This window comes from Phyllopteryx taeniolatus, chromosome 6 (genome assembly GCF_024500385.1).
Source record: "Phyllopteryx taeniolatus isolate TA_2022b chromosome 6, UOR_Ptae_1.2, whole genome shotgun sequence".
NCBI lineage: Eukaryota > Metazoa > Chordata > Actinopteri > Syngnathiformes > Syngnathidae > Phyllopteryx > Phyllopteryx taeniolatus.
The window spans coordinates 30,859,991-30,872,098 of NC_084507.1; the positions used below are offsets into that span (position 1 = coordinate 30,859,991).

The window sequence follows — 12,108 nt, forward strand, 5'->3', positions numbered from 1 at the left end:
TTTCAATTGTTGTTTTTTTTTAAATGACTGTGATACCATCATGATTATTAACAACACTTCATGGAATGACAAACGATCAAAAACAGACGGCATATGTGGACATTTTAAGACGGATGGTAATCATTGTAGCTACTTGCTATTTGTACTTCCAATCCCACAGTAAATGAGAAAGTGTGAATGCATTAATACAGGTTCAATACTCTCTTATATTTTGGCTATGGACAAACTGACAGGTACTGACTTGTGCAATGTTACAGCAATGTTGACAATGTCAATAAAAATAACAAATAAATGTGTGTCATATCCTCATTTGTGTTCTTTCTGGAGTCCAGATTTGATTATTTATTGTTCACACTCAGTCTGACTAAAATTCTGAAAAGTCAAAATGCATGTTTGTGGGTTTCCCCCACATCATGACAGACAACTAGTGTTACTGTGGGAGATGCTTCCTTCTAATTAACCATTGCTTAAACATCTGTGGGTGCTGTGAAATAAATTTTATGGTGTTCAGAGACAGAATTAGGCTTTATTAATTCATGCCATCTGCTGAGAAATAAGACACACACACACACACACAGTCAAACTGAAATTTGTGGAATGTTCTGCCTGCACAACAGTCAAGTCAAAACTCGATTTAATTGTTTGTGGCAAGAGACGAGAACACATTTCAAAGTTGTATTTTATAGTAAAAAAAAAATCAAAAAGCAGTTTAAGATTACAAGCGGTAGACAGAGGGCTCAGGATAAAGTGTTTTTGTCGATGCAACGAGGGCTTTCAGGCAGCAACTTGCCGCAAACTGTCCAATGTGATCAAGATAAATCAGGTAAAAGACAAAGCATTACTGGAAGCATGTCTTACTTAGCCCTGTTCAAAACTTTGCTATCTCTGACTGCATCTGTTTAGAAAGATTAGCCCTCAGATGGTCCACTGAAAGACACAGTGATCTTTCCATCCCGATGCACCTACAGCCATCACGGCAACGTTGACTTGGATGGCAGCAACTGAAGACAACGGCCCACACCGGTCAACAGTGCTCATTTCATGCGACGAAACTAGCAAAGACAAATTCAGATTGCTCGTTCTCATGGTTAATCCCTGGTCGTATCAACGGCAACGAATGCGGTCGGATGACGAGTCATTCGAAGACAAATCATGGACTCACGGCACAGATTTAAAGCAAGGCACACAACAGGTTTACGACAACGCGTGATAATCTGATTGTGGCCTAATAGATGATCGAGGTGTGGGGAGAGTATTGACACACAAAGTAATAAGTCAAGGAAATAAGTCAATTATAATATGATTCATTATTTATTATTATTATTAAGTAAGTAAGATCAAGTATTGCTACTATTCACACACACACAAAACATTTTTAAAAAATGTACCAGCGACAAGCATACATTTTTTAGGGTGATTTCACATAATTCTTTGACATTCTCTGGTCTGGATGTGTTGGTTGAACCAATGCTCCTGTGCTCCCTGGTTAGGTTTGCGTTCACATAGTACAGTGGTTCTCAAAGTGTGGTACACGGCCTCCCCCTAGTGGTATGCAAAAAAGAATCACTGAATTTAATGTGCAAACTGTGCATAATCTCACAGCATCTTTTTTTTTTGTTTGTTTGTTCATCAATTACAGTAAATTTGTTAATTACATTTCCGTTGTATTTCATTTTTAAGTTCAACACATTTGCATTGAATATTTTAGTACTGTTTGTTATCAAACATTTATTTTTAGGTACCATTTTAATTCACTTTTTATGTGAAATAAATTTTAATTGAATCATTAATAAAGTCGTTTTTTAAAAATGTTCCTATATTTAAGGGCAGGGTTCACACTGTGCATAATGTTCCAATGACAAACAATAATATTCAATAAAACCTCTGCCTCGTTTTTGATAAACATTTCGGCGTATTACAGTGCTGTATTTTAATGTCGGTCGTGATGGGGGTACTTCGAGTATTTTTGGAGGTGTTACTTGGTGTAAAATGTTTGAGAACCACTGACATGGTCAAAACTGTGACTGCATGGCTGACAGGTTTTGATTGAGAAGCAGAAACTCGCGATTATTGGGAGCCGGACACGTTGAGGATGCAACAGCACCCTCTGCTGGTGATATTACAAAACGCAACGCGAGATAAAAATAAACAGTATCCGCTTTGCTCAAACCCCAACAAACAATCCTGCGTTTAGGATGCTGTGCCGTATCTACAACATGGTGTGTCTGAATGATAATGTAGTTGTTTTGACAGTTTAGGGTTTTATTTTATGAACTTCCTTTGTAAGTTGTTTTTATTTGATTTGGAAATGGGAGGGTCCTGAAGCTTGTTGACGACGCCAAACCATATCCAGTCGGGGGCGCTGTTGACATGTTTTTTTTCTAAACGGTTTATAGATATTAATGTTTCTAATACCTTTTAAGTCAACAGAATTTTACAAATTCAAGACAAATCGTAATATTTTGTTCAGTTATTATCAGTGGCTTTGGATGAGTAACGACTGGGACGCTTGTTCTGTTGTTATAGGTCATAAGAACTGCCTGAACAGAATTATTCCTGGTCTAAAAATAAAATCAAACAATGGATGCAAAAAAAAAACAAAAAAAACACAAATACAAATACAATTTTAATTAATTAAGTCATACGTTTGAATCAAACTTAGTCATGGTTTATACTTGAACGCAAGGTATGATATTATTACGCAGGCATTTCCGAAATTTCCTCAGCCGGGTCCTGACTGGGGTCCTTGGCAACGTGGAAGATGCGAAAATGTGTTTGTTTTGAACCTGTGTGCGTGGATATTCGAGCTCCCAAGACATGATCGCCGATCCGTGTAGAATAAGCTTTAGTTTGTAGCATCATTGTTTGTTTGTTAGTACCATGATGCCAGGGGACAACCAGCCCAAAACTGTGCCAATAGCCTCGGACGCGACGCCTGGGAACTGTCAGAATTGCTCCGTTTTGCACCAGGTCTGACACACATAAAAGACACATTCTTCATAGGCTCACTTTGTAATCAAAGCCAATTAGGATTATTTCAAATAATTATGCCCGTGGCTTAATCTTTGTCACTTTATACAGAGCTTAACGGAATACGTGTCGTCACTTCTGGCACTGAAACAGAAGATTGCAGTTTCTGGGTGAGTATTGATTCATATCCTTTTGACATCGTGACACTTCAAAACATAAAGGTCGTAGCGCTTCACGAAGGGTAGCGCGCGTTTTCAGAAGGCATTTTATCAAAAAGGACACAAAATTGGATCGAAGACAATGTGTAAACACAAATCAAAATGAGAAGCTATTGTATGTCAATTGCACATGTTCCATATTAATTGCATGTTTGGTCTGCCTTTTTCAGTGACGCGATCACTCTGCGACAACAGCACGAAGAGCTTCAGAGCCGATTGTTTACTTTGGAGAAAAAGACGGAGGATTACGAGTCTGTGCAAGCGGAGTTGGAAGACAAAAATGTACATGTCGTGTAGAATGAATATATTTTTTATATTCCTATTGCTGATAATGTGTCGACGTAATCAATGACAAATTGTTACTGGCCACAACATCGGCTGCCTTCATGATCCAACAAGCTGTCTTGTTTCAAACTTTACAAAGACAGAAATGCTCAGTTTTAGCTGACATTATCCAGTACTGTGTATTAGATTTATGTAAATTATGAATTATATTGACACAGTTTTGTTCATAAATAACGCGGCTGCTAAAATTTCTATATGTCAGCATGATTATTCGCTCATCTTAATTTTCTATGCCCGTGGCATATATTGACAGGTACAACATTGAAATGCTCTGCCATTAAACGGCAGAAGGTGTAATAAACCTGCGCTTCTACCTGTTGCCATTCATACAACCTAATACGTCATTGCTGACTGCCTTGTGTTCAACAAAACAGTCAATCGAGACAAGATCGTCATTATTTCAGTAATGTATTTCATGTAAAATAGCGCCTTGGCTCAATAAAGCTTGACTAACTGGCAGTGTAGGGACTAGTGTCAGTAACATCTGGGTGCGTGTCATTAAAATGTTCCTGAACAAATTTACTTTGACATATTTACTAGAATTCATTTTACCTTGGTTGAGAGCTGTCTTGCCTCAAATGTCTTACTGTATTTTCCAACTTGAATGATTGCAGCGGATTCTCCGGGACTACGGTCAGATCGCTGAAGAGGTTGAAAAGTTGAAGCACGAAAACAGTATTACACTGGCTGAGTAAGTTATCATTCGAACAAAAAACCGTGCCATTTATATGATCATGTTTTTAATGATCATTTTATTACTTTGTTTCCTATCCCTTAGGAATAGGAAGCTTGAAAACCAACTAAAGGGCATCAAAGGTGATTTGAAGTTATGCCACTTTATGATGAACAGTTTGTAAATATGTGCCATTTAAAACTGTTTGTCTTTAAAACGTTTAGAACTCTTGGAAACTCAGTCACTTGAGAATGCACAACTGAAACGGGGAACGGCCATGTTAGAAAATGATTTGCTGAACGTGCAAGTAAGTAAAAGTGCACTCTGAAAACCTTTGCTCCCCTCTGCTGTCAAACTGCATGTAGCATGTGAAATTTCAACTTGGCCTGTCTCTGCAGATATCTTTGAAGAAGTCGAAAGAAAATGCAGATAAAGTTGAAAAACTGATGGAGGATCAAGAAAGGATAACAAGCATGTACGAAGTTGGAACTTTTGAAATATATGTTTTTATTTGCCTTTAAGTTGCTTGAGCTAACACATGTTTGTCCAACAGAAAAGAAAAACTGGCAAGTAAAGTTGCACTGCTTGAAGGTATTTAAAATACAAATTACTATCTATTTCTATGTCTAAAAACAAAATTATTAATGTGCCTTGAATTTGGTGCATCAGTACATGTTTCCTCTCACTTTCAGAATCGGTTTCCCAAAGGAATAATCAAATATCACTGCTAAATAAGGAGAAGATGCTCCTGGAGAGAAACATTTTTGACTTCCAGGTGCAGTACAGCAAGTGACATTTATGATTGTTCAAAAAAGAAGGCAGGTGGAATATAACCTAGTTCATTGAAATGTTATGTTATGTATTCACAGGGAAGACTGATAAAACTGGAGAGAGAAAGAAACAAAGGTAAAAAAAAAAAAACTATTTTATATGCACGTGTAAGCAGTGAACAGTGCATACCCGTTGCAAACTAGCCTTGACTTTTTTCTACGCAGAATATAAGAGTATATCGACTCAGGCGAGACCACCTGCAGAACATAAAGTTGACAAAGGTGCGCTGTTGATGTCAATTAGTGTACAAATAATATGAACTCCCATTAACCTGACACAAGTTTTAAAAATTTCTTGTTGGTGCCGTTTTTACAGAAAAGGTTCGAATACTTCTAGAGCACTTGTGGGCTTGCGTGGAACCGCAACCCCAGCAGTCAGCCAACTTGTTGCATTTACATGGTGAGGGCTCATCAGTACACTCACCTCTGCAGCTTACAGCTATTTAATAATTGTCGTGTTTCTGTTTTTCAAGCACATACGCTATTTTCTTGTAATTTCAGAGCCCAACTCTCCGCAAAGGAAATGCATTCCACAGGGCGCTCAATCCCAGACTCCTGTCCATCAGATGAGTGAAATCCAAACATCCCTCACCCAGACAAGCTCACAGTTGAAAACATCTCCACGTGCACAGAAAACCAAGAAACAAGCATCTCAGCTAACAAAGAAAGCGGAAGAACCCTTGCAAACAAACAACAATCACTTGTACAAAGAAGTCAAACGAAAGGAGCTTTCTGACACTCCCAACATAGATGAGATATTGAAACGGTTCAAGCCTCTGCCTCCCTGTCTATCACCACTATTGGAATCTGTAAGACTTTATACATTTATTAAATTACAACACTTGCACACAGACAAAAAAGCACGTTATGCTTTCTTGATCATTGATCGGTAACATGTTTTCTCATTCATTCAGGAGAACAAAACAGAGTCCATGGAGACTGGGGAAAGAGAAACTGTCGCACCTGGTAATCACTGTCATGATGAAAAGCAGTTTCAGCACACGACAGAAAAGTCACCCCTTTCTCCAAAACCTCGGTCGACAACATCTGCGGACAGTATAGGATTGCATAATGTCAAAACACATGAAATGGAACGCACCGCTAATATACATGAATCAAGTGTCACCACAGAGCTAAAGGATGAAAGACCCAGCACGAATGGTGACGAAATGCAGATTGAGGAGAAAACTATGGAGCAGTTAGTATCATTTTCTACATCAGATACATCTGTTTCAGCTGAGGAAGCTCCGGCAACTACTGTTGAAACGGAGCTGTGCTGTACACAACCTCGCTCCAGTTGTGCTGCCAGTAGCATCCAAGAAACGGACCGCTGTAACCTTCCAGAGTCACAGGAACAAGCTCAAGAAGAGCCAATGAAAGATGAGTCTGCTATTACAGAAAATGATGTAAACAAAGTCTCTTCGGGCAAAATTCAGGCCACTCTTTGTGGGAAATCTCCCAAAGCTACGGTCGGTGAGGAAGTATTGGATGTGCAGTCAATTACTTTCTCAACTTGCATCAACTCTGTACAGGGCAAAGACGACTTAAATAAGGAACATGTGTCCGAAAAGAAAAACAACAATCTAGACTCAACTTGTTCGGTGCAGGAAAGTCAAGATTTTGTAGCCCTAAATCCCCCAAATAATGCAGAGGACTTAGAAATGCGAGATGATCACATGTATATATCAAGCTGTGACGTTCATTGTAGCACCACCATTACAGAAAGTGAAGAAAATAAGGGATTCTGTCTTCCAGAAAAACTAGAGCAAGAAGCCAAGGAAACTGCTGAAAGAACACCTCCTCCATCAGACCCGAGTAGCGTTCTACCTCCTGTGTCAACGATTAATATTGCTGATGAAACCGTTGCCGACCAGATTCGTGTTACGACAGCTCCACTGAGCGATCTTCCCAATGACAAGTTGAAGGAAGAAGAAAATGTGCATGTGCTATGCAGTCATTTGAGTCGTTCTTGCTCATTACCCAATGCGAACACAAATGTATCGGAAAACCACATAAAAGCAGGGGAAAAGTATCTCGCAGGGAACAACAAACACCTTTTGACGAACAAAACGCAGAAGATTCTTCAGAACAAAGGGGTTGTTGTCGAAGACTTGCCTCATGACAAGCCTTGTGATGAACCAACAGTCACCACTGTCGAACATACCGTTCTACACGGGAATGGGCAAGGTCAATCAGAGACCTCTGCTGAAGTACCTGACGACCAAAACCCCGATATGATCGAAAGCGGGGCATCCACGGCTGTCCCAGCGACAAGCGAAACTGCAGGATCACGTCGACCGTTGGAGTCCATAAGCGAAGTTCGCACTGAAATGGGTTCGCCGCTGCCGCCGCTCATCACTCCTCTGAAGACGCCTCCAAAAGCTGGCAAAGCGATCAATCCAAGGCACGCCATTGGAAAGCTCTCCTTTCCCTCCCCAATGGATAGACTGGCCTCTCCTTGCACTCAGGTCCAGACCCCTGTGACTCCCAACAGTCAGACAGTGTGTTCGTCTTCAACTCTCAGCAGTCCCCTTCCTCCAAACGGAGTCCCCTCGTCACCTCTTCAGTTTGGCTCTGCGACCCCGAAACATGCAGTGCCTGTCCCAGGTCGCCTGCCCGCTGCAGTGAACTCGTCGCCGGCCGCATCCTCTTGTCCATCTCAGGAAAACTCAATGAGGATTCTGGACCACATGTACCCAGAACTGTCTGCACGTGCCCGCACTTTGAGCATTCTTAGAGGGAACCTTAGCATCAGTTCTTCAGAAAGCGGAGCCTCACCCCCCACAACTGACAGTCAGGTTTCCAGTTTTACGACAGTCACTTCCACCGGAACCGCCTTCACCAAGACCGAGATGAGAGGAGAAAAACGACTCGCCACAGAGTTGCCTCAGCCTGCAAACAACAAATGTCTCAGATTAGATGGCTGCTCTGCAGTGGTCAGCCAAATAGTGCCTGCGTCCTTGACAAAAAGTGACAATGATTCAGCATTGCTTCAGACACCAGAGGTCAAACCGATGGAAAGTAAGGACACGGTTGTCTCAATGGAGATTGAAGAACCTGTTGAGAAAAATGTTCTAGGCCGCCTTTTGAGGAGGATTGAGCACCAGGCCTTTGATGTGTTGCCTGTGATCCAGAGCCACATACATGTTGGTAACCTGCCCACAAAGCCCGTGTTGAGAGATGAGGAGAAAGAAGTCATTTCGGAGATTTTTCAAAGCAGCTTGGTTTGTATATTTAGTCTATTATTGCTGTTTGATTGTATCCATATACAATGTCATCCATTAGACCCTTGAAATGCTATGTATGATTTAACACTTTGATTAATAATGCTTCCTGGTACGTCTCTAGTAGCAATCCTTAAATTGTAATTGATAGAATAAAAAAAATGACTTTTAGTTCTACAACTCATGAGTTACTCAAAAGTGCATACATTTTTCCAGCTATTTTTAACAGGGCTCTCTTTAGAAGAGTCATATAATATTATCCTTTGAAAGTTTCTTATCAAGACATGTTTTTGACATATTCAAAGTACACCATTACATACTATGTGAAGTCAAATTACGACCATTTTCACTGCGAAAATCTTAACTGGTGAATTCATCTTATTTATAGTGACGTCTTACTGTACTTATTTTAAGACAGTTTTGACTTGTTTCAATAGTTTCACCATGACAAAACGATCTTATGTTAAGAATCTTATCAAGTCAATTCATAATAGTTCCATTGGCAGATTTTTTTCCACTTATTTTAGGGACAAATGTCTTGTTTTTATTTATTAATGTTTTTTTTAATTTAAAAAAAATCCCCTTTTTTTTGGTTATTTTTTTCCAGTGTTGAGTGGTTGTGAACCAGTGTTTTGTTTTTTCTTCACCTGAAGGCAGATGAAATGAAGTTGGCCATCTTGAACAAACTCAAAAGCGAAACGAGGGACATGTGTGGAAAATATGCGCAGGCCCTCTGCAGAGTTTACACAGCCATTTGTCGACAGAAAAGAGACTTTGAAAAGGCTCACATCCTGGCTTACAGCTTGCTCGTTGAAGGTTGGTGGTACTCAACATATTATTTTATTATGATTCACTTCATTAAAAACAAAGGTTGTAGGCAATTGTGATGCGTTATGTTACTGTATATACTGCACGTGTACACACTTGTAATTGTAGATTACAACTCGATAATGAGGTGTAAAACATTTTTGGCACCACTGAAACAATTGGATCCATGCATTTTAATATCCTTTCTTTCCCGTTGCAGATTTTCCCAATGCTGCCAAGCTGATTTTGTTTATGGTGACAACATGGCCGAGTGTTTTGTCTCACAGCAGCCCTCTGTGCCAGGCCATACACACAGTCACTAAACTTAAAGCATCACAGGATCTCTCAAAGTGCCTCTCAGCATTCCTTGGATGGGAGAAGGTAGTAGAAGAAATTAAACCAGAGCTCAAAAAACAAAAAAAACTACAAAGACAGTACTGTAATGCTTGCTTTCGATTCTCAAAACATTGTTATATAGTTCTGTCTTGGCCTATTGAGGGAGTTTTATAAATACATTTTGTGTCTACAGGTTTTTTTTTACTTTCACTTTCTTTTAATCGTCTTGCTTGTCATTTTGTTTCATGTCAAATTGATGAGGCCTACTAGAGCCGAATCTCTGTCTTTTCAGGGCCCGCCCTGTGATATTGACCTTCTGCGCTCAAGGACACTGTCAGCGATACGCTCAGGTTCAAGGCTTTCTTTCTTGAAACACAGTCGCTATGGTGACGACCTGGGAACGACGGCCTGGGAACATGTCTTCACGCTGCATCTCCTCTGTGCACAAAAGTCATGGAAGTGGAGCTATGACCATATCTTGAGGTACGGAACACTTAAATTCACCATTTTCTAGTTGTACTCCACCAACTGTATTTCTAGTTAAAGATTTGAAACTATGATATTTGCACTTTGTTTCCGAAGTAAATTATTATTATTATTTCTCCATTGGCATGTGTTTTCCTTTAATACGGTGATTTATTTTGGACCCTGTTTTGATATTTTTGATTATTATTTTTTTTTTAATTCAGAATGGAGCAATGTGTTGTAAATGATGTGTGTGTGCTCTGTAACAGTAAAGAGTTGTGGCCACTGATGAACACCTGGGTTTCTCAGCCCCGAGACCAGCAAGTTCCCATCTCTGATGTGACAGTGGCAGCCGTCCTCCGGCTAATTGGTTAGTTGTTTTCGGGATTCACCATTTTTTCCACCATCAACAAGAGTGCAATTAAGTGTTATATTTTCTTCTTTTTTTTTTTTTCCTAATTTAAACAGGGCTTTTAGGTCAGATGGGAATCAAAGAGAAGAACATTTCTTCAGTGTTAACTGTGGCCAAAGTCATCAATGCCTTTGGTAGGCAGAGCCAGAGTGAAGGTATGAAACATTAGAGAAATTATTACCCAATGTCCCAACAAGCAAATAAAGCATAATGTGGTTGTAATTTCAAAATGTTTTTTCATGGCCAGGTGTACCGTGGGGAGTGCAGTTAGCAGCCGTGTACTGCATATTTGACCTGTCACCATGCAACCCCAAAGAAGCCCTAGAGGCACTTGCAGGATGGCGAGGAGAAGCGTCACAAAGTGTTCCCTCTGCAGTCACGAGCTACATTTTCCAGCTGGCCTCTATCTGCAGACAGGTCAAGAAATGACTTCTGGTTATTTACAACACACGATGGGCTTATTTCAAGATCTCCAGAATTTATTTCAAATTATTAAGGGAGCGGCACTTCTCCAATATACACTTTATAATGAGCCTCATTATATTCATTGACTCATATTAAAGGAGGCGGCCATTTAAGGTACCAACAGACTCTTTAATGCTCTTACTGGAGGAGCTTGAAAAGAGCACTAACTTCAGATAATGTTATGACTAGAGCCTGCTATGCAGGTTTACTAACTTAAAACCTGTAAGAGCTGTTTCAAGACGTTTTACTTCCATCTCCATCCTCCGCATGTTGTATTGATTTACGGTTTGCTATGTGCATTTCTACTCAGACAGGAACAAAGTGAGTGAAATGAAAGAAATATTTTTTATTGTTTTTGATTCAATAATCTTAATTGTTAACACCCTGTGTAACAGACACACAGCCATTAAGTTGTGCTGAGGGAATATTTTAGATGTTAATAATGTGTGTTTGTCTGACTGGCGCTCGGAAATGTATCATGTACATGTAAATTGTGTGTGTATGAAAAAGCCTACCACAGTAAAGTCTGTACAGTTTCAGAGATTATTTATTTTTACTATTAAAGTTCTATACAATCTGTGTTTTGATGTCCCAAGACTCATGTGTATAAGGACATTGTTTAGTCCATCGTGTGCACTGTGTAGTAGTTGTAAACATGAGTCAGTAGGATTGGAATAACTATATGTAACACTAATTGCCCCCCCCCCCCAAAAAAAAAAAAGGCAATAGAGGCTTTTAGCATTTTACTGTACAATCAAGCTATCGTATCTTGCACTGATTGCTGCAGAGAAATTTAACAGCGACCTAATCTGCTCTTTCGAACTAAAATCAACTACCTCGTTGGAAGCTATCATTTGTCAACCAATTACAGAAGGGAGATTTAAAAGTGGCAAAATAAAAAGAAAGTACAGGTTAGAAATGATAGTGCCGAGGCTAAGTTTATTAAATAAAGCCCCCCTAAGATCCATAAAAAGTGGAAGAACAATTTTTGACATCTGAATAAACAACTTCATACTTAATAGGTTACAGTGAGGATGATGTGCAGTGGATAATTCATTTACATGGATATTACATAAAAATTGTAATTGAAGCAAAACTTATAGAATTTGAATATAGGCATGGTCATACAGTATGAATAATGGGAATTAGGATGAATATTTTTCCAGTAGGGATTTTTTGAATTGTATTTTTGAAAAGTGACTATGATTTAATGTTAAGTTTTGGTGTTAGTTCATTCCACAATTGAGTTCCATTTATTGAAATGCTGTCATTTTGTATGAGTAATAATTAATTTCTTTGTGCAAGTTTGTGTGAGATGTGGGTGGCATTAACAACTGTAAAAAAAGGTTTTAAGTGCATCTTT

At 39.3% G+C, this 12,108-nt stretch overlaps 1 protein-coding gene across 1 annotated transcript; it reads left to right on the top strand.

The window, feature by feature from the left end:
- Positions 1-2,736: 2,736 nt before the first annotated feature.
- On the top strand, positions 2,737-11,326 carry ice1 (KIAA0947-like (H. sapiens)). Its single transcript, XM_061776588.1, has 20 exons — positions 2,737-2,970; positions 3,082-3,140; positions 3,359-3,470; positions 4,148-4,224; positions 4,312-4,349; positions 4,431-4,513; positions 4,605-4,681; positions 4,760-4,797; positions 4,899-4,981; positions 5,076-5,112; positions 5,202-5,258; positions 5,353-5,436; positions 5,538-5,845; positions 5,951-8,260; positions 8,914-9,076; positions 9,288-9,448; positions 9,696-9,886; positions 10,138-10,238; positions 10,337-10,435; positions 10,528-11,326. The coding sequence occupies exons 1-20, from the start codon at positions 2,881-2,883 to the stop codon at positions 10,707-10,709; spliced, it is 4,350 nt and encodes a 1,449-aa protein (XP_061632572.1). The 5' UTR covers positions 2,737-2,880; the 3' UTR covers positions 10,710-11,326.
- The last annotated feature ends 782 nt before the right edge of the window (positions 11,327-12,108 follow it).